General features: G+C 41.8%; 2 protein-coding genes across 3 annotated transcripts; one reads left to right on the top strand and one right to left on the bottom strand.

Annotated features, from left to right (window-relative positions):
• Window positions 1-231: 231 nt before the first annotated feature.
• On the bottom strand, window positions 232-12,023 carry ifngr1l (interferon gamma receptor 1-like). 2 transcript variants are annotated; one of them, XR_008834274.1, is made up of 8 exons: window positions 11,856-12,023; window positions 5,739-5,865; window positions 4,904-5,082; window positions 3,581-3,774; window positions 3,250-3,415; window positions 2,335-2,450; window positions 1,602-2,202; window positions 232-1,404 (listed from the first exon to the last, which is right to left on the bottom strand). XR_008834274.1 is itself a non-coding variant. In XM_056435860.1 (7 exons), exons 1-7 carry the CDS (start codon window positions 11,917-11,919, stop codon window positions 1,825-1,827), a joined length of 1,224 nt encoding a protein of 407 aa, XP_056291835.1. In that variant the 5' UTR covers window positions 11,920-12,023; the 3' UTR covers window positions 232-1,824. The 2 variants fall into 2 exon arrangements, 1 of the variants encoding a protein (XP_056291835.1); XM_056435860.1 differs by having other exon boundaries at window positions 232-2,202.
• A 1,216-nt stretch (window positions 12,024-13,239) lies between these two features.
• si:ch73-52p7.1 (uncharacterized protein LOC100321084 homolog) lies at window positions 13,240-22,844 on the top strand. The gene is made up of 2 exons (XM_056436257.1): window positions 13,240-13,246; window positions 19,369-22,844. The coding sequence occupies exon 2, from the start codon at window positions 19,444-19,446 to the stop codon at window positions 20,227-20,229; it is 786 nt and encodes a 261-aa protein (XP_056292232.1). The 5' UTR covers window positions 13,240-13,246; window positions 19,369-19,443; the 3' UTR covers window positions 20,230-22,844.
• Window positions 22,845-23,271: the final 427 nt, after the last annotated feature.

Raw genomic sequence — 23,271 nt, 5'->3', positions numbered from 1 at the left:
TGGAGGAAAAGTCTCGCCGGCACTGGGAAAGTCCTTCATTTAAAAAAAATGATCAGCAAGATGTACAATACGATACATAAACAATACTTTATTTAGCTTTAGATGTTGGAGAATGTTCTCAACAAATTAAGTAACACATGAGGCTTCAGTTTATCCTAAATCTGAGTGACACTGGTCAGGAAGAGGATGAACATCGTGAGTACAAAGTACAAACAGAAAAGGGCTCATAAATACCGTTATCAGATTTTTTTTATTGAAAATATCTAATGCTTAACCAACAACAGACGATAAGATATAAAAACAGCAGTTTGCGTACAGAAGAGATAACATTACGCAGATCGAGGGAGAAAGGGAGATGCATCATGAGAGAATCAAGTGCTTGTGTTCAATAAACTGTCTTTTTATCCAAATAACAGATTCAAACAGTCATGATAATAAATCAGTTCTTTCCGATTCTAAATTGGTGGACTGAAAGATGTACAAATAAAAGCACCAATTCATCTTTTCAGTTAAAATGTGTCGCGAGTTCTGTACTCGTATATATTCAGCACCGAGTATGAACTCTTTCACTTTTTAACATCCGTTTGTTTTAAGTCTCCCAACACAAAGAACATAGTTGCATACAAAACAACAATAACTCAAAAAGTCACTAAAGCATACACATATATATATATATACACATACATACACACACTTCTATATATATATGTGTATATATATATATATATATATTTATATACATAAAATGCACAAGACGTTTAAACATTATTTGCAGTTCTTAAAACTGCATAATTGGACTTAAAGGCCGAGTGGAACATTAAATTAAGTCTTTTTTCACCTCTCATTTTCAACTGCGGGGTTTCTCCTTCCATTCATCTGAAGAAGTGGACATGACCCTCCTATTAGACCACTCCACTGCTGCCCTTTGGGTCGCAGCAGCTGGCAGAGCGACACCACCGGCTTTAAGCGGTGAAGAATATAAACTACAGCAGCACACATATTTAATTTCACTTCGAAAAAAAGTAACATTATAGAAGTTAAAGATGCGCTAACTTCCCTTTAAAAAAGGTGCCGCGAGCCTAATGACTATCAAAAGGACTCGGTTTAGGTTAAAAAACACAAAATAGTGCAAATAAGTTCAAAGTTAATTCTCAGTATTCGTAGGCGTTCTGGACTACGGTCTGTAAATGTAATCCACGGGGAGTATTAGTCACATATCGGCGGCTCACAGTGAAGTCCCTTTGAGTCGCTGCGTGGGATGATGATGATGATGATGATAGTGTGTGAAGATAAGTGGTTCTTGGTTTTGGCAACAGTTTAAAACGTCCCGTCGTCGTAACTGGAAGTGAGCGTGACGCCGAGTGTCATGAATCCCGTTGGCATGAAGCAGGATTAAACCTCAGGCTGCAAAGAAGGATGAAATGCAAACACATCAATATAGTTTTAAAACATAATGGATGCATAAGTAGCCGTTAGTGTGCTGCTCGCATCCTGGTGACGGATACGAGTTGGCAATTATTTCATCGATTCCATCTCACAACTTTACGGATATCCGACTAATGCAACTAATTGCCATCGCTGGGCAGGACTCCGTCACATACCGGTCACTCAGGCCGCTCGTGGCGCCGCTTTGGCATAACAATGGAAATAGAACTAATGTCAAGGTGCACGAGCGAGGAGGACGTCTCTTCTTCCGCTTTCTCTGGGCATCGGGCCGGTTTGACCGGAGCACGCAAACCAAACCGCCGGAAATCTGTAACCAAGACCGCAAGTTCAGTCTCATTTGAGCCAATGAGGACCATTCAACGTTCAGAGGCCCCGCCCTCAGCCCCGGTAGCCCACAGTCAGCTCGTCTGGCGCCAAGGCAACCAGCATCGGGCGTTTCTCATAACCGGAGGCGCTCTCCTCTTCTTCCAGGTGGTTGCCAGACATGTACTCAGGTTCTTCAGGTTCTTCAGGTTCTTCATTCTCTTCATTCATCGCTCCCTCCTCCTCCTCCTCGTCGTCACACGGACCTTCATCCACACCCGACACCCCGATGGGCAGACGGAGCTCGGGCTCGGTAGCGCGATGAACAAACGGTGTCGACTCCCTCTCCTCCGCCGACGGTAGAGGTGTGGGGGAGCTCGGCTCCACTTCTGGCACAAAGAACGTCTCCGGAAACTCTTCCGAGATCAACCGCGTCGGGGGATTCGGGAACTCCTTCAGGACACAAAGAGGAATTCTTAGATATGGGTCGAAATTTGAAGGACAAATAATAAAGCACATATTCAAACCAAATAATTTCCATTTAAAATGATCAAGTAAACTCCAGAGTTGGGAGGAGGAACATACCAGAGACTTTGGTGAAGGAGTATTGGGTGCGGTGTGTTTCCGGTACACCATGTAGAGGACAAAACCAAGGGCACTCAGGGCTGACAGGCCGCAGACGACGAAGAGGGGGATGAGATCTAGACGAACCGGATGTAGAATATGTTCATGACCAGAAGGACTCGTCACCACAGACACAGTCTAGCCAAAGAAACCAGTGGTAGCTCCGACTGGTTTATTAGAGCGGGCTTTGTGACTTGAGCAGAATAAAAGCTTGAACACGTTTGTGAAAGGCCAGAGTTCAACCGACCAATGAGGAGGCTCGATACGGACTGTAGAATAAAAAGGGTCCAGCAGTTGATGACGAAGCTTTTCAGCCTGGTGTCGGATAGAAAATGTTCGGGAACCACCGGAACTAACATCTTCACTTTAAATCTGAGATCACACTTTCAAAATAGAAACTGCTTATTTCCAGCAGACTCCATAAATCCCGGCGGTTTTTGGTTATAAAGGTTATTTATTATTAAAAGAGAAGTATCCACCTTGAAGAACAGCCATTGGAGACATACAGGGTTGGGAGAGTTACTTTAAAAATCAGAAACATAATCTATTAATTATTACTTTGTTTATTTTCTTTTGGATAAACTAAATACCACATTTGTTAACTTATATATAAAGTGGAAAGTGCACAAACCATCCGGCTTTGCGTTTTGCCCTTTATTTTCAACCAACAGGCCCCATTTGAAGAATTTAGCTCAAGGCTTTGCCAGGACATCGTGAACATGGGATGGATGCAAGGTCACAGTAACCTTGACCTTTGACCCCAAACAATTGGATCAGTTCATCCTCCAACCCAGTGGGACTATATCGGATCCTTGAATAAGCGCCAGACTGCGTTCCGACGTACGAGAGACGGCGGGAATGAAAACGTTACTCAACAGCTCGGCGTGTCCTCCCGGCGCCGGACGCAGTACTCTTGCGTGGCTTGAACCGAGATCTTCTCCAGCTCGCCACTCATCTTCAGACACGGATTCTTCTGCGCAGCATCCACTGAAATGGTCTCCTCGCACACACTCGTCTCACAGTGGAAGCCGTGTTGTCGCTCCTTTTGCACAAACGACAAACAGGGACCGTTTCAAGGAACCGAGAGTGAGGAGGCTTTGGAACAGAAGCTGGGAGCATCACACACAACTGGAAGCAGATACTACGAATACATGATGAAACTACAGCAACAGAAGAATTTGGTGATGATGTTTAAACCGAGGCTGACCTGGTGGATGACCTGGTGGATGAGCACGACGTCGTAACGAAACCCAGGAAGCTCGTGGCTTTTCTTCTTCCTCGTTCTTCTACTTGGGCTGCTTGGCAACTTCTGGAAGTACACCAGCGAGGGGTGTGTGAAGCGGACTCGGACCGCGCCATCGTGTTGGGTCGTGACGTTCACGGATGGGAAGTCCAAATTACCTGGAAGCAGGAAAATGACTTCATCGTAATCTCAATTTCACGAGAGAGACGGAGGCGTGCCGAGATGATAAAGGACAGCCAATCATTGCTCCGATGTTTTAGTGGGAAGCTGTCAGAATGTGTGTCACTATTAGTTTGCTTGTGGACAACAAACAAAGTATTGATTTAAGAGCTATTTTTTTTTTATCTATGTAGAAATGAATGGGATATTTTTATATAATCAATAAAAATGCTGGATTGAACAAAAGAGTAATGACGTATATTTGTATTTCAACAAAGGAAATAAAAAGAAACCTTTGTGCTCGTTCAAGTATAGTTTTCAGAGTTTACGTGATGCACCTGAATGCACCATGAGGTCCTTGATGGTTTCTACAAACTTTATAGTATTCGACCGTGTTGAGATGTAACTGGCGGTACCAGTGAGTGCATCCATGACTCTACCTTCTCCTTCACATCAGTTTCAGTCTGTGGATGACAGCCAATCAGAAGGCCCGTTACATCCCGTGTGTATCTTGTTTTACCACCACAAGGTGTCACGGATTGGTTAAATGCAGAGGCTAAAAAGGAGAAGCTAGCTGACTCAGCAAAACCTAGCAGGTAACATGAAGCAGGGAAATGCACATGAAAATGGGAAGGGAAGTTATAAGCTGCAGTTAGTATTTAATTTGTGAATCCAGTAATTTATTTAGGTATTTTAAACAGCATTTTCCAATAGATTAGTTTTTGAATGAATAGATTATGGTATTAATATTGTATGAATACATTTTTAAAGGATGTAATTACCGACTATTTTATGGTGTTTTTAAACATTATTTTGTAATACTATTTATTTATACAATATTATTGCATTAACAATTATTATATGAACAATAATGTATTCTTTTTTATAGCTCCTCTTTTCTGACAACTTATTAATTACTTTGTAATTAATTCAATTTATTCATAGATTGAAAAATGGTCTTGTAAACAAATGCATCAATGCCTATTTCTATTATTTTATTAACCAATGAGATGCTTTACTAATATTTTACGCCCGGCTATCTTCTGTTTCCCGGAGATGCATTCATACGTGAACTCATTAATTCAGGTTTATCATAACGACAACGTTAAATATGACAACAATACTCACATATGTGATTGGCTGGAGAGTCCTTGAAATAGCTGAAAGAAAGTCCTTCTTCAGGGGCGGACTCATTCCGTCCAATCACGGCCGTCACCTCCAGGTAGTATGCATTTTGCGGGTCACTGAGAAATGACACGTCTGCTTGCAGTTGAGCTGATGAGTTCACCCAAATCTCATCAGGATACCTGGGGAAACAAAGACAAGACCGACATTGTCAAGAGAAAATAATCAGCAAATAACTGAAAGCACTTACTATAATCATGTGTCTCCAGAAGCTTAACACATTAAGAATAAATATAATATGGAATATCTTGTTCAGTATGTGATAATGTTCAAGCCCAAACCTAGAGGTTTTTTTACATAAACAATCAAAATACGCTGCTGTAAATATATAGTTACTTAAATTAAGGACAAGTGTGTAGAATTTAGTGATATGAGGATGCAGATGAAAACCTCCTCTCAAGACTTTCTTTCGACGTGTGTCGGATTCAATTGGCTCCCAATAATAATCCTCTTCACCCTAAAGAAGGCTGGATGTCCAAACGCTGGTAAATTATCAATTATCTTTTGCATGGTAGCTACGAGTGTGCGACTATTTTCCCCTTTACATTTCCATCTTCCCCCCACCCCCCTCGCTTCCTGAAAGCACTTCAACCACACAGCACCTCCGCACGCACGACACTCGTCTTATTGGTCAGTTAACGAGGTTTGATAAATCTTCTTAAATAAATTGATTGGTGTGCTTGTGCAGTTTATAGCAGAGATCATCTTACGAGAAAAATACTTCTAAAGAGGCAAAGTGACATTTTAGCAGCTTATGTGTACAAAGTGAAACACGAACCCATCCTCTGCTTGTGTTCGGCGAATATCGACTCTGAATCTCAGCCCTGGGGGAAAGTGTGTGTAGCTCCACGTCAGGACGTTGTGCAGATTGTGGCAGTGCAGGGTCACGTTGATGGGCGGCGCCACTGTGGAAACGGAGACACGAAACGTCAAGACTGCAGGAATTCAAGGAACCGGGAAATTAATATTGCACACACAACTGTTATGCCACAGGTGGCGCTCCCTTTACCAGACAGAATTATTTGGCTTGAGAAAATCCCCCTCTTAAACACTTTCACGAACATTAAAGACACTTACAGACTCTCAGCTTAACCTCCCACCACCACAGGGAGGCTTTGTGTCTCCTACTACGTACCACTAGATGGCGCTGCTTGCAAACCGCTACATAATACCATCCTGTTGAACCTCTTTTACAGGTCAACATGGTTTTGTGTGTGCAATGTTCTCTCCCGACATCAAGGAACCCAGAAGAAGGACACTTCCTCAAATTCAAAATAGCAGAGTACAAACAAACCAGACCCCCCCTTAACTGACCCTCACGCAAGCGCCGTGACTTACAGTTGAACGTCTACTCAGCCCCGTCACATGACCACCAAATGATTTCAAGAACGGTGCTGAGGACCTCTGGAAACCAGATTTATTTGTATCCAGTTAGTGTTTACACAAGCATGACAATTTACCTCAAGTTACAGGAAGCAGCCATGCCCCAGTGTTGCACAGTTACTTACACACACACACTTTTGGTGTACGCGATGATATCTGTTAAGTATACACGCTAAGTGTCTTCAGGAAAAGAAAGACAGAAGGAGAGGAATGAAGACAAAGAGTTAAGCAACTTGAAAAAGTTTGGTTGCATTTTAAAAAGGTCAATAAAAAAACACCACGGCTTCAGTCAAGCTCTTTTGAGCAAGCAACTGAACCCACCTTCAAAAACCTGTATGAGTCGCTTCTGTTGTCACACGTATAAGAGATTAAAAGAGTACTTTTCTGTTTCAATGCCTCTGTGAACAAAACGTGATAACGCACACAAGGACAGAGCGGCTCAGAAAACCACCGAGACGTGAGAGGAGTGAAAGACAAATCACAGGTGAGGCAAATGTGGCGACTGAAAAGCGTCAACCGCAACGCTGGTCGCCGAAGGCGTTTACCACAAGGTTGCGACACGCACACGCACACACACAACAATAATTTACAGCACGGACAAATACATACTCCCAACTTTGAGTAAAGTAGAGCAATATTCAAAAAAATTCTAAAATGTAGTTTGTATCTGAAGTTTAGCCATTTAAAGTACATTTGGGGAACACATTTCAATCAATTACAAAAAGGTCAGAAAGTCAACCCAGCTGAGGAAAAGGAGAAAGAGAGAGAGCGAGAGCGAGAGATGCTATCAGAGGTTAAAAGGGAGGTCACTGGTGAAATATGAGCATTCAAGTACACAAGGTTTCTAACTTTCTATTACTTATTGATACTTAATATTTCGTCTTCCTTGTCAATGTGTTGATATGAATCTTCTACGAGTGCATATTTGTTTTGTCTTTGTATCTCAGACTGATTTTGCAACTAATTGGGAGTTTTGTTGAGAAAATGACCATGAAGCTGTCTTCAGTTTAACCACAGACGCCCACACCGACGTAAAGAGAAGAGAGATATAATCATACACATCAAGGAAACGTTAAAACATCGCTGACAAAGAGCAATCGTGCATCCATTATTCACAAGCTGAAAGGTTGGACATACACAACCCACAAGGCTTCCTGCAGTGCCTCATTCAATTTAATTAAATGAGCGAGTCGAGGATAGTTTGCATTGCAGACATTTGGATCTGTAGCATGAAAAGCATGAGTGATCAATAAAGGCTGCATTCCACTTCGGTGTATGAACACTAGACCGGCTGGGCCGATGATGGAAAGTATTGACACGTTTAAAACGTGTTAGTTATTGATACCCAGCTTGTCGTATTGTTTGAAATACCAAAACTTCTTTTGTTTTGATATATGCATTTGATGTAAAAGATGAAACCCAAAGTTCTCTCAAAAAGAATAATGGACTTTCATCAAATAGTCACAGACAAGCGGATGAGCCTGACCAGACGTCTGATGGAATCGACAGCGAGGCTGCAACGATCAACTGGTCTCAATACATTTCACAGATTTAATTTACAGATTAATCTTTGGTCACGAAATGCAAAAACAAATTATCTCCGTGACCTTTTAATAAAACTCAAGCTGACATTCAATTCAATTCAGTTTATTTGTATAGCCCAATTTCACAAATTACAAATTTGTCTCGGAGTGCTTTACAATCTGTACACATAGACATCCCTGTCCCAAAACCTCACATCGGATCAGGAAAAACTCCCAAATAACCCTTCAGGGGGAAAAAAATGGAAGAAACCTTCAGGAGAGCAACAGAGGAGGATCCCTCTCCAGGATGGACAGGTGCAATAGATGTTATGTGGACAGAAGGACAGATTTAGAGTTTAAATACATTCAATGAATGTGACAGAGTGTATGAATAGTTCAAGTAGGCATATTCCACGATGGAGACCTCCACGATCCATCAGGCAGATGGCGGTAGAGAGGAGTGGGCGGAGTCAACAGTGGGCGGAGTCTCAACAGTGGGCGGAGTCTCAACAGGACAGTGGCGTAGTCAGGAGCAGGAATTCCACGACTCAGACCTCGATGATCCATCAGGCAGATAGGATCTATGCCGTCTCATAGGGTCCGATGACCCCATGAGACGTGAAGTCAAAAGGACTCCGGGGAGAAAGCAGAGTTAGTAACCTGTGATTGAGAGATGAAAATTCATCCCTAAGGAGAGAAAAAGAGGAGATAGGTGCTCAGTGCATCCTAAACGTCCCCCGGCAGCTATAAGCCTATAGCAGCATATCAAGGGGCTGGACCAGGTGAACCTGATTCAGCCCTAACTATAAGCTCTGTCAAAGAGGAAGGTCTTAAGTCTACTCTTAAACGAGGTGACTGTGTCTGCCTCCCGGACTGAAATTGGAAGCTGGTTCCATAAAAGAGGAGCTTGATAACTAAAGGCTCTGGCTCCCATTCTACTTTTTAAGACTCTAGGAACTACAAGTAGTCCCGCATTTAGTGATCGTAGCTCTCTAGTGGGGCAATATGGTACTACAAGCTCCTTAAGATATGATGGAGCATCACCAATCAAGGCTTTGTAGGTTAAGAGAAGAATTTTAAAAGTGATTCTTGATTTTACTGGGAGCCAGTGCAGAGCAGCTAGTGCAGGAGTGATGTGATCTCTTTTCTTAGTTTTAGTGAGAATACGAGCTGCAGCATTCTGGATCAACTGGAGGGACCTAAGAGATTTATTAGAGCAGCCTGATAATAAGGAGTTGCAGTAATCCAGTCTCAAGTAACGAACGCGTGAACCAATTTTTACTGCATCTTTTTGAGACAAGATGTGCCTGATTTTTGAAATATTACATAGATGAAAGAATGCAGTCCTTGAGATTTGCTTTACGTGGGAGTTAAAGGACAAGTCCCGATCAAAGATAACGCCAAGATTCTTTACAGTGGTGTTGGATGCCAGGGCAATGCCGTCTACAGAAACCACATCACCAGATAATTGATCTCTGAGGTGCTCAGGGCCGATTAAAATTACTTCGGTTTTGTCTGAGTTTAACATCTAGAAGTTGCAGGTCATCCATGTTTTTATGTCTTTAAGACATGCTTGAATTGACATCTTATATCTTGTCTCGCTTCGTCCAACGCAAAACTATTCTGAGTAACATCGGTTAATCTATTGCCATAAAAGTTGCCGTTTCATTTTCAGTCAATGGACTAATCGTTTCAGGGAATCCGTTCCAGTTTTGACTCCGCCTTTATTCATGGTGAGACGACACACAATGGGAAGATATAATCCAAAGTATGAATGAAACTCCAAGGGTAGGGCTTATATTATCTTGGAAAGCCCCACTCATAGTGCCACAAGTTGTGCTCCGGTGACTCATCAGGACTGTGGCACCGTTTATGCATTCAGTCTGTCAGTATGAATAAAACTAACTTTTATTTTCTCTTGTGGCGGTTTAAAACCCCGCTGCCTTTACACCTAACTGGCTTCAGCCCCGAGAAGTCTGTGAATTAGAAGGGCGGTGGCTGTGAAACATTCCTCGAACTTGCGGTCATTATTGACTAAAACTGTTCTTTACTTTGCCATCATGGTCTAATAAGAGATGACGAAATAAAAACACACGGCGATTAATATGTCAACGGTCCTTTGACGCAATATGTCCAGCCGATGAACTCCAACACCTCAATACACAGACTGGCGTGTCTCTGAATGACGGATCTTAATGATGTAGCCATACGTGTGTGTGTGTGTGTGTGTGTGCAGGAGCTTCTTCTGTCAAAGGCCCTTATTTATAGGAGGAACGCTTGTAGGAAATCACCTATAAATCGACCAAAATTGTCTGTGAAACATTTTGTTCATACTTTTAAGATTATGATGAGTAAAAGCAATGTATAAGAAGGAGATCCCTCTTATCTTGGCCACACTTTAGGAGAGTACATTTCAATTCATGTTTCACTATGTTTTTTGCATAACCATGGTGAGTTATTTGCCTAAACACATGCAATCTCCACATTTTGGCTTTAAACAAAAAGGAATTGTACGATACAAACATACAGAGGCGGATAAAAGTTTTAGAAAAATAAGGAATTGTTGTAAAGTTGAGAACCGTATGTGTCAACACATTCATGTTTAATTAAATCGGCGTTGCCCTCATAATCTTTTGCATTTATTCACAAGACATAGATGAGCAGGAAATACCAACGGCTGACAAACTGAAATAAGGGAGTGGTTGGATAGTGTTGCTTGGAGATGGACTTCATTGATTAACAAATTCCCGAAATAGTTCATGTTTACAAAGCTAAAGAGCGAGCAGGCTGATCGCATTACCAACAATGCATTAAGCATCGAGTGTGTGGCAGCAGTTCCCTCAGACTACAGAGGATCGATGCAAGTGTGCTTGATGCCTCGTTAAATGATGTTTGGTGAAGATACAGAAATGGTCTTAAGAGTCCCCTCCATCTCTCTCAGCAATGACCATAATTAGCATCTAACATGAAGCGTTAATGTGTAATCTGAGAGGACAGAGCTGATGGAAGGTGAAACGAGAGTATTAAAAAGTTATTGAATGAACCTCTTCCCGTTTGCACACTTTTGGTACTTTGACAGCCCAAGTTGCATATCCTTATCTAAACGTTAGCATTTTGTTACAGGATACTTTTTGGTTACGGCAAATGAAGCAGCATGATTAAAGATTTCTTTATAAACTGTACTGCATTTCTTCAATTTCTAATAAGAAGTGAACATTTACAGGTCTACCACAGCACACAATATTCCAGTTCATATCAATTTCTTAAGTAAACCTGCATGTAGGTTTGGCTTCTGCAGGGTTTGATTCATGCATGAGGTACATAGATTATAAACGGTCTGTTTAGGTCAAATTATTAATAAACACAATCTAGACAAATTTGCAGAAATACATTACACAAAGAGGCTTGAGTAATACTGAAAAGTACAAAGAGGAAATAAAGAAACCGCCAGGCAGCAGTTCTCATCAGGTTTGTTCAAGCAATCAGAAATATTTGAACAGAGATGAACCCATTCAATATATCCACGAATATGCTGTGTTGGTGATTAATTAATTATTGATCAGCACGTTTAAAAGTTACGCAGTACATTTGAGCTAAGATGTCCCATTCACTTGTCATGCTCAGGCACGCTGTACAGTTCACAATACCAGTCTATCCGGCATTAAAAAGGGACAAACAATATAATATTTATAAGCATAAAATTAGTCTTTAACGCAGAAGACTGCACCAGAGTGCTGGTTACGCAAATTGATCACATGCAGAGCGCTTTTAGCTCGCGAGGTGTTCGTCCTCGCGAGCGCTCTGTCCTCATGTCACCTCTCCACACCGGACGGTCACGGTGCCCCGCACACACCCAGACCCTCGGCTTGAATCGCCGTGTATTTACACGTGTGACACGTCAATTAACCGAGCGACGTTTTAACGCATTCACGCCATCTGATGCACATGTGCGTACGCTAGTGATGCAGCGTTAGCTGGTTTTAACTCACCGAAGGAGAACGACGCTGGTAGCGAACCGAGGAAGAAAACGGAAAGAAACGCAGCCAAATACATCCTCAACTAGAGGTCCAGTGCTCGGGCTTTTCTTTCTTCAAAGTAAATTTGAAACGGAGACGCAAACTAAAATAAAGCTTCCATGGGAAGCTGCGGGGTGAACAACCCGCTGAGCAGTGGCACGGCTCCCAAATTCAGTAACGCGGATGCTGCGTCCCATTTCCGGGATTGCATCTTTCCCAAAACCTCGTAAATTAACCCTTTCGAAAATTAAATATGGCATTTGTAATTTAGCATGATTTAAGAAATAAAGTGCTTAAAATAAAGAGACAAATGCACACAATTCACGTAAAATATATATATGTTTTGTGTGACCCCTTCTAAATATGTTGACCGACCCCTCCAAATGCCCGAGCCCCGCTGTACAGGGTCACAACAATACGCTACAAATGAATCCCCTCAAATGTATACCTTCATCCATGAAATACGACCAAAGAGAGAAAAACAACGTAATGCTGAAGAAGAAGAAAGACGTCGGTATCAAACTTGGAAGAAGCTACAAAGCAATAGCAAAAAATAAATAAATAAGAAAATAAGAAAATGAAAACAGCAACAATAAAACACAATAAATAGCATGCCACACATCGGTTTTAACATTGCGGTCCACGTCGCTCTAATTAATCTTAAAGTCCGATAGTGTTTTTCCAAGTTCAAATAATGTTATTATTTCCGACTGCACCTGAATGCAGCAAACGCTGGCTGGTGTGTTTGTCACGTTACTGGGAAATGACCTGTTTTTCCAAAGAGTTGTTTTCTTCTTCTTGAATACCTTCTTTGATTATTTAAATGAATGTAAGCAAATTAATAATCTATTGTGTTAAGCCCACTGATAAATATATTTTTTTAAACCTTGTGCTTTAAAAATCTGACTTTACTTAACTTCATTTTTTTAAATATAATGTATAAAATAAAGACTTTACTTTCGAAAGTAAGACTGGCCATACCTATGTGATATACTATTTATATATATATATATATATATATATATACTATATATATAAATAAATAAATATATATATATATATGTATGTGTGTGTGTATATGTATATGTATCCTACATCTATAGTTTGACCTTTATCTCATTAGAAATGGCTTAAAAATAGACCAAGAAAATGATCTATGGGATTCTCTTTGGTTCAAGACCGTTGTGATAATAACATGTGTCTGCAGTACTTGAGGCTGAACTCAGCCTGCACTTGAAGTTAGATGTAGCTTCCTCCGTGGAATACATCCCCCCTTCTGACGTCAGCTTCATGTGTGATTTTTCCTCCCCATCCCAGCCTCAAAGTGACGCATTCACATTTCAGCTCTTCAGCAGCGACTCGGGGTAAGTCACACATCGGAAAACTAGGAGACTTACTATGCTTGTGTGCCATTAATGATCAATTAGGGTGGACTTCTTTTACAACTGTTAAAATGTACGTTTGTATCCTGTAGTTAGTCCGTACAAGGAAGAGAAAACCGAGCCTTGCTTTCCAGTATATTCTCATGTTACATTACATTCCTGTGTGTGTTATGTAATAGACACATTCCTACAAATCTGTTGAGATGGAAAACTGTAACATGTGTCACAGATAAACACTGCAACTGTTTAGGATACTGGATTCACTGTAGGATGTCGCTTGTCATCCGGTGAACTTCTGACATACAAAACGAATACTTCAGCCTAATGTTTGAGGTTTCTTTAGTCGCCTCGGGTCGGAGTCAGCTACTTCTAAGCCAGACATGCGGTCAGACGCTCATTCATTTTTATCTGAGTGGGTGGATGTCTGTACAGCCCGGACACAGAAAGTATCCTGACAAAAGGAAGTGTGGCGTTCACAATTGTTGTTCCTGTGGGAAAATCAAAGAGCGGCACTCTGAATCTACCATCTGCATCGAGCTGGGCCGAGCAAGGTGGTCGTGACAGTGAGACTGAACTGTTGGATGCTGTCCCTCACACGTGTGTTTTAACGCGGGCCGTCCTCTTCCTGTCTGCTCCGTGCTCTCAGCGTTAGTTGGTATAACAACAAAGCATCATATTCATATCCATTAGCAAATAGTTCAATTTAATGAAAAGGAGTCAACTAATCTTTAAGAACTTGTCTTGTCAAACATTCTTGGATTTCTTTCTACTTTATTTTGCTTCATTTCTTCTCTACTGCAGTGTGAAGATGAGGTGTGATAACTAAACTCCAGTTTGTTTGAGCTTAGCATTTCTGGGTCTGGTGTTTTTTGACTGGCAGCAGCTGATTTCTCTTTACATTTTGTACACTTAAAAAAAAAAAATACAGATTAAATATCTGTTATTAATGAGCTTTAGAGGTGCTGGCAGGACAGAAGACAGAGCCAGGCTAGCTGTTTCCCCCTGCTTCCAGTCTTTGTGCTAAGCTAAGCTAATTGTCTCCTGTGCAACTTATTTAACGTCCACATCTGATGGAGCGAGACAGAAAATAAGTTTGTTTCTTAACATCTCAAACTATTTCTTTGAATTAACTTTGAAGACAAGTCTTCTAACAATTAAATATAGCAGTTTTTTCAGTTCACATTATTCAGCGTTGAGAAATAGGCCTACATCTGTTTTTGTGACCATATGGTTAGAGTTAGGCTACAATTTTTGTTGGGGTTGAAAATGACTACTTCTCTATGGCCAGGGGATCTTTGTGAACATGGATACAATATTAAAGCACGTGGTTCGGGTCAAGGAACGGTCGTGGTCATGCTTTTCAATAACATCGACTTGTGGTCCTACCGTCATTATTACCACTAGAGGGCGCTGTCTCTCCATCTTAAACACATGTTGTTATACTGTTTATACAATTTAAAAGGGGTTTCCACCAAAAATATATCTATATTTTTTAATCAAAAGCTTCCGATCAGTACGCTTGACAGATGTGACTTGATTTATCACAGAGGATGGCAGCTGTAGTGCAACTGATTGATACAAGGAGGGCAAAACAACAACAACTGAACTGTTACATAATCCAATACTCCAGGTATTGGAAAATACATGTTTGAAATCAGTGATTTTATCTATTTAAAGGAATGGAATGGCAATATTGTGTATTTTGGAGACCAAACCAACAAAGTATTAGTTTACAACTTCCCCAGCCTGTCGGTGTCACTTCAGTGTAACGCCCTGTTCCCTTTCTCCTGCGTCTCCTGTGTTCTGTGTCTCCTCTATGTCTTGATCGTTTCATTCCCTTCACCTGCCCTCAGCCACCATTGTCTCGTTAGTGTCTCATGCCGTACACCTGTCCCCCCCCCCCCCCCCCCCTATATATTGTGCCTGTCTTTCCATTGTTTCCTGCTGGATTGTTGTCCTCAGACCTGTATTTCTTGTTATTTGTGTGTATTCCTACCCTGCCTGACCTGACCTCAGATTCTCCGCCTGCCCCCTTTTGGACTTTTTGTTTTTGGAACTTTTTTGGAACCTTTTGCTTGAGTAAAGAGTTTTTTTTGTTATTCACATTGAGCCTGATCCTGCTTCTCCGTACCAGAGCCTCACCCTGTGACATTCAGAATTAATTCCTAGTAAAGATCTTTAAAAATGGGTCACAACTGTTATTCAAATTAATAAATATAACATTTGTATTCCTATTTGCTGATTGAGTGAGTATTTAAGCAAGAATGGTGGATGTGGCATTGTCTGAAAATCAACTTCATGAAATGGTTTGGCTTAATCGCATTCTAAATCATTTTGGGGAACAATGGATGTCTATGGCACCAAGTTTACCTTTGGCTTCACGGACAATATGTGCCAGTAAGATTAATTAATTTATGATTTTTTGTTTTCATAGAATTTGTTAGTGTTGCTAAATTTGAAAATGTTGCGCATTTACATGTACTGACAGCAAGAACAGTACAGTGTTCAGCTGAGGGGGATGAAGGGGGATGAAGGGCAGGCCATGCACAACATGTGAGGTAACCAGTGGGCACGCAGGGCGATGGAGAGAAGTCACAGAGAAGCTTTGATTTCAACACTCAGAGACAAAGCGACGTCCTGCTCTGCTTGGGTACATCACTCCACTAAATCTTCAGCCAGGAAAAAATACGCTTTAATTTGATGCTGCCAAAAAGAGAACATTTAAGCACAGCTGATCAAATGTTATTAGCCTAACAGCCTCTTTTTCAGCAGGGATCAGAGAAATTTGCAGAGCAAAGCAAAATTCAGAAAAGTAAAGAAATCGAAGAAGCACGGATAAACTTCACCGACCCGCTGGCGGGTCATGAAGGAGAACCGCATGCTGTGCAGCCAAACAATGTTCAGACCCACCAAACTGTTTTGAACTGGAGATCCATTGACAATATTTCCATTTCATTGAATCTCCAATTCAAGAGCCCTCTTGGGTTTGATTATTTCACTCAGTGTTAACATTATATAGCTTCAGTGATGAGCTGAAACATACATACTGAATACATATACTGTCGGACAATGTGGATCTGGATGTTAAATATACTGTAGATGATAATTCGCAGTTTAATATAATGAAAGGCCAAAGGAAGAATTCAATTAAATTCAGTTTATTTGTATAGCCCAATTTCACAAATTACAAATTTGTCTCGGAGTGCTTTACAATCTGTACACATAGACATCCCTGCCCCAAAACCTCACATCGGACAAGGAAAAACTCCCAAATAACCCTTCAGGGGGAAAGAAAGGGAAGAAACCTTCAGGAGAGCAACAGAGGAGGATCCCTCTCCAGGATGGACAGATGCAATAGATGTAATGTGTACAGAAGGACAGATTTAGAGTTTAAATACATTCAATGAATATGACAGAGTGTATGAATAGTTCATAGTAGGCATATTCCACGATGGAGACCTCCACGATCCATCAGGCAGATGGCGGTGGGGAGGAGTGGGCGGAGTCTCAACAGTGGGCGGAGTCTCAACAGGACAGTGACGTAGTCAGGAGCAGGAATTCCACGACCCAGACCTCGATGATCCATCAGGCAGATAGGATCTATGTCGTCTCATAGGGTCCGATGACCCCATGAGACGTGAAGTCAAAAGGACTCCGAGAAAGCAGAGTTAGTAACGTGTGATGGAGAGATGAAAATTCATCCCTAAGGAGAGAAAAGAGGAGATAGGTGCTCAGTGCATCCTAAACGTCCCCCGGCAGCTATAAGCCTATAGCAGCATATTAAGGGGCTGGACCAGGGCAAACCTGATTCAGCCCTAACTATAAGCTCTGTCAAAGAGGAAAGTCTTAAGTATAATCTTAAATGAGGTGACTGTGTCTGCCTCCCGGACTGAAATTGGAAGCTGGTTCCATAAAAGAGGAGCTTGATAACGAAAGGCTCTGGCTCCCATTCTACTTTTTAAGACTCTAGGAACTACAAGTAGTCCCGCATTTAGTGAGCGTAGCTCTCTAGTGGGGCAATATGGTACTACAAGCTCCTTAAGATATGATGGTGCATCACCAATCAAGGCTTTGTACGTTAAGAGAAGAATTTTAAAAGTGATTCTTGATTTTACGGGGAGCCAGTGCAGAGCAGCTAGTGCAGGAGTGATGTGATCTCTTTTCTTAGTTTGAGTGAGAATACGAGCTGCAGCATTCTGGATCAACTGGAGGGACCTAAGAGACTTATTAGAGCAGCCTGTTAATAAGGAGTTGCAGTAATCCAGTCTCGAAGTAACGAACGCGTGAACCAATTTTTCTGCATCTTTTTGAGACAAGATGTGCCTGATTTTTGAAATATTACGTAGATGAAAGAATGCAGTCCTTGAGATTTGCTTTACGTGGGAGTTAAAGGACAAGTCCCGATCAAAGATAACGCCAAGATTCTTTACAGTGGTGTTGGATGCTAGGGCAATGCCGTCTACAGAAACCACATCACCAGATAATTGATCTGAGGTGCTCAGGGCCGATTAAAATTACTTCGGTTTTGTCTGAGTTTAACATCAAGAAGTTGCAGGTCATCCATGTTTTTATGTCTTTAAGACATGCTTGAATTTTATTTAGTTGGTTGGTTTCCTCTGGTTTTATCGATAGATATAGTTGAGTATCATCTGCATAGCAATGAAAGAATGTTGCGGTCAACTCTGTGCTGGCTTCAAAATGAGAAAGAAAGTATTTTTCCTGCCTTCATGTTATTGCCAAACCAGAAAATCTAACCGGACTTTTGTAAAGGTCAATATTTAAAAACAATGTTTTTCCCTGGAATCTTGAAGCAATCTCCACAGTTATAATTTTCTAAATGTGTGTCTGTGTGTTTTGTGAAATTAAATGTTGGCTCCCAGTGCTAAACAATGTGTCCCTGAAGTGCAGGGAGACCGCACCCATCACTGTGTGTGTGTGTGTGTGTGTGTGTGTGTGTGTGTGTGTGTGTGTGTGTGTGTGTGTGTGTGTGTGAGACAAAGTACCGATCCAAACCAGCTTTCATGATGTCCACATCCACTCTCTCCAAAACAATACTTAATGGATCAGATAATGTTTTAGTGTGACCTCAGAACATTTTACTCCAGAATCCAAAAACAGGAATCTCTTGTATGAAAGTTGAACTGGACTGAAAGACGGCTTGGTTTGTCTCCATGTGGCCAAGCTTTTTATTGCCTTATAAACATTTTCCTCAGTCATGCTGGATTTAGCTGAAAATTTTGACTTTTCCCTCAACAATAGCAAGAATGTTAAGTTCATTTTGAGCAGAAAGGAGACAGTTAACACCAGCTCTCTGAGGTTAGTCTGCAGCTGTTGTTGAGATTAACTGAAGTAAACTGAGATAAAGAGGACAAATGTGTTACTAAATTACATTAAAAAACATAACGTGACAAACAAGGAATGGAAGACCTATTAAGATATTACACTTTAAAGTCTGTTTACAGTTCTTGGGTATACAGCGTAAAAGAAAGCTGTATCAAGCCTTTTGTGCGAAAATGTTGCCTTACGTGATGTCACTCGAGTCAGCGTCGGTTGGGACTGAGGACTACAAATTATATAATAATATGATATAATTACATAAGATGTAAATTTATGAATTAAACTACCCAACTGGATACAAGTAAGCAGAATTAGCTCCACCTCTAACAGCTACACCAATCAAATGCTACATCTACATGAATGCATCATTAACAATAATATATTAATACATATTTGTTTATTATTTGTGCATTAATCAACATTGACATGAACACAATCATCTTAAATTTGATTACACAACAACAACAACAAAATGCTAAAAGTCAATGAAATGAAGAGCGATAACAAACTACGAGATTCAACACATTTTTCCAATACATCTGTATTTTAACCAAATTATAATTCTAAATGCAGAACTGTTTCTTACAACGGACTATTTAATCATCATGGCACGGCTCCTTTTTCTTCCTATACGAGTCCTTCTTTCACCACTCGTTGCCTTTTTTTCCGCAGTAAATGCAACGTGATGAAAGTCCATTGTAAGTGAACTGTGTGTTTCTCAAATCTTCTGATATTGAATGTTTTCTCTCCTGTGGTCTCGGGTCCAGGCATCTGAACGCCTCACATCCCGTCCACACACGGAGCCCGGTCACGATGCTGCCCGAGCCTCTCCTCCAGCAGTGATGCTGGCCGTCGGCCCTCCCACGCCTCTCCTCTGGGTGCTGCTTTGTGTGTCGGTGGCCCTGCAGCGCTCCGACCTGCGTCTGGCCTACGTCACCCACAGCGGCTTCTTCTACTACTCCTGCAGCCAGGTCCCGCAGCCCTGCAGCGTGCCGTCACTCACGGAGTGCAGATGCAATCACATCCAGGTTTCCACGTCTCCCGTCTTCCGCATGAGACGCTTAACGGTTTGGTTCACGTCGCCGTCGAACACGGCTCGCCTGCTCAACAACTCGGAGGTCCGACACCTCACTCTGATTCACTGTGGCCCCGGAGGAGCAGAGGCAGCCTCTTCTCCCCCGGAGGGACACTTTGCCGTGCAGCACCTGGAGAGGCTGACGGTGGTGAACCTGGAGAAGAGGCCGCTGCTTCACCGCTGTCCAGATAGTAACGAAGCCAGGGGCACAGACTCAAACAGTGACCCCGGCAGAGCTAACGGCGCTCACCTGGACACAAAGAGATACAAGAAGGACAAAGACACGAACCTGGACATGATTATGAAGAGAGACTCCTTGGCTTTGTCCTCACTCCAGTGCCAAGACATATTCCTGGGCAGGGAGCTCGGAGCAGCATTTCACGAACAGGCCAGACTGGGAATCATCCACAGCTCGGTGCTGGAGTGGGGAGCGGTGGTCAAAGCCTACACGGTTCAGACGCACATAGACAACAACGGCGCGCTGCCGTTCCCCGAGCTCCACCTGCCAAAATTACCAGAGACATCCGTCATATACGTCAGCTTTGTGTACTGATGAGTTACTTTTAGAGAGTGCAGGACCGGCAAACAATCACTTTCCTGCTCACCAGGGATCCTACATTTGGGTCTTTTTGGTTGCAGGCCTTCGATTCACGAAATAAATGGATCGCTCTAATGTAAACTGACATTTTTTCAAACCAAAGCACAACTGAATTAGATATTTTCCACCCTATATAATATAACCATCATTGTTCCAAGTGTAGTCTATTAACTTTGCACAGCTGTTTATCAGCATGTTAAAACTAAATATATCAACTGATGTGAGTCCCTCTGAGGGACCGGTACAGCCGGCCAACCCCCATCCGGCTGACGTGTCCTTAGTTTCTAAATGTGGGTTGTGAAATGGTCGGGTTTCTCTGTTAACCAGCATTTATTCTCCTCTCTAAGCGTCCCTCATGAAGTGGATCCCAGTGGATCCCACTCCAGCTCTGGTCAGGCTGCCAAATTCACACTGAATATAAAGCTGCTGCCTGTTTTGAGCTTTTCATGATGTGCTCAGCAGATGTTGTGATGTGTTTACTTGTAGGCCAAGATGTCATCACCAGAGGGAGGACATTGACCTAATTTGGAGTTTGTGCAGCATAAACTCCACCCAGCTCCGCTGTGGTATTCCCACAGCTGACCTCTGACCTCTGTGTGAAAGAAAGAAGATGTTTTATCCTCTGGGAACCACAAGGGGGCAGCAGATACATTTGAGTCACAGAGGAAGACTCCAGCTGAAGGACCGAGCCAGCAAACCTTACGTTGAGCAAATGTGTCACGATGTATCTCAGCACTTTAAAAGCCTGTGAGGAATATTGTTAGTTAGGATGGAGGTATATGAGTTAGTACATGATGCCATGATATTTATTTGTTTACACAAATGAAACGAATAATGCCGTCACTTCCATTTGTTTAAAACAGAAATAAATTATTTACTCATCGCTTGGGAATTTAACATTATGTTCCAAATGATCAAAAATTGTTCAAAGTTGCAAGTAACATCTCGAAGTAAATGTGGCGTTTACAATATGACGTAGAAATGGAAATCCACCTAAAGTCACATTTTAAAACTGACCTGAAACAATTGAAAAACACATTTATTTTAATTTTATTTGCACGTGCGTTTGACGTGGTGAGGTCCAGCTGCATGTGTCATCTTAAAGCCTCGCGCAGCCTCGTCAGTCTGATAATGAGTCCCGCTTCTACGTGCGTGCGTGTGGAGTGCGTGCTGACACCTGCTAGAGAGAGAGCCGCTTATTTGCATGACAAAACGCGCGGCGCATCTTATTAAAGCGCCCCGTGAATGCGAACTGATGTCGCCTGTTGATCCTGCACCTGAGAGGTCAGCACACGACGGGGGCAATTACCGGAGAAATCACCGGCGGCGACCCGGGGCTGCTCTCCGGGAGCCGGGCCGCTCTCCTTATGGGGACCCTGAAGGTTTGGTGTGAACCGTGACCTCCACTTGGGCTAAACGGGGGCCACACTATAGCTCCTCATTTGCATGTTCAGTGTGATGCTCGAGATGTGTTGAGGCCCCTGAATGCACACTGTTCATATTTATGTCAGACTAAAAAAAAAAGAAGAAAAAAAAGTGGACAGGCCTAGAGTCAATGGGATTGATTTTGGGTGCGGGGCTCTCCCTCCACTGCGCCCCTCCAACGGAGCCTTCCACCGCGCGGCCGCCGTCTCCTCACCGGCAGTTCAGCGGTAAAACATTTTTTATAATCAGACGTTATTGTTCGCCGCCTCCTTGTGGGAGATGCGCCCATGTTCATTTTTTAAAAGGGCAAATCAGCCATAATTCAGTTTATAAACTGCAGCGCGCCGGGGAGAAATGCCGGGATGAATATTCATTAGAGACCGCCCGAACTGCCACGCTCCGTGATTCATTGGCCGTGTGTAAATATCACTCACTTTAATTGCCCCTAAACTGACTCGACATAATGTTGTCATTAGCAAATTATTACTTATTTGTGATACTAATGGTACGGTATGGCGCTCCGTGCTGAAGCTCCACATATATGATTGCAATTACGGCTCTTTTTATTCACGGGGCGACCGCGGCCACGTGCGCGCGCGCATGTGTGTGTGCGTGTGCGTGCGTGCGCGTGTGGTTAAGGTGCCAACAATTAATTTCACTGACGCATACACGGGCGACTTCAGTCGATAGACACAAACACAGCACGCTCACATCACACTGAACTCAGGACGGTTTATGGAGATTTTAATGTCTTTTTAAAAAATGTATAGACTCTCTGTATCATCTGGACTGACTTCCGAATTAACATTAAATTGTTTCCCTCCTTACACTTCTTGAACCTACATTTAGTTTATTATTCAGTAATTCGATCACCATTCGTTATTAAATGCAATGAATAGAACAAATCATAAACATATATGTATCTTAATAATTAGAATATACATGGCTCGGCCTATGGTGCATTTTGTGTTTTGTTTATTTTGTGGAAATAATCAAATGTAACTAATAGCATGAGAAATAATGTGTGTAAAAAGAATGGGCAATCAAAATGTATTTTTATTTCATAAATGACCATTACTGAAGTGTTTTATATATGATTTTGAATACTCACTTTCTAAATTATTAAAACATATGTTTTCATTGGATTCCTAAGTACAGTTCAAAAGAATTTACCTGGAATCTGCATTTAAAAAACTAAATTATATGACTTCCAAAAAGGAACAATCAACATTTTGATCATGCAAAGAATTATTTGATCGTTCGATATTTTCTGTTCAATCTGAATGTTTAATGTTTGCTTTACAAAACATTTGGACAATATGAAATCACAAATCTAAAGAGCCCGGTCCTGATATTATACTGGTCTGAAATGGCCAAAATAAAAAAACAATCTGTACTTTTAGCCGAAAATATGCCAATATGGAAACAAATCCCAAATACGCTGCATTCGTGAATGTTGCATTCGTCTTAACTCTCCTCAAATGATCCCCTAAAAACAAAAGTGACTAATTGTATGTTAATCTGAACAAAAATGCTCAGGGATTAATGATACTTTGTGGAATTACAGTTGAT

This window comes from Pseudoliparis swirei, chromosome 17 (genome assembly GCF_029220125.1).
Source record: "Pseudoliparis swirei isolate HS2019 ecotype Mariana Trench chromosome 17, NWPU_hadal_v1, whole genome shotgun sequence".
In the NCBI taxonomy this organism is placed as follows: domain Eukaryota; kingdom Metazoa; phylum Chordata; class Actinopteri; order Perciformes; family Liparidae; genus Pseudoliparis; species Pseudoliparis swirei.
Note: the sequence above shows the minus strand (reverse complement) of the source record. Positions and strands in the feature narration are given on the sequence as shown.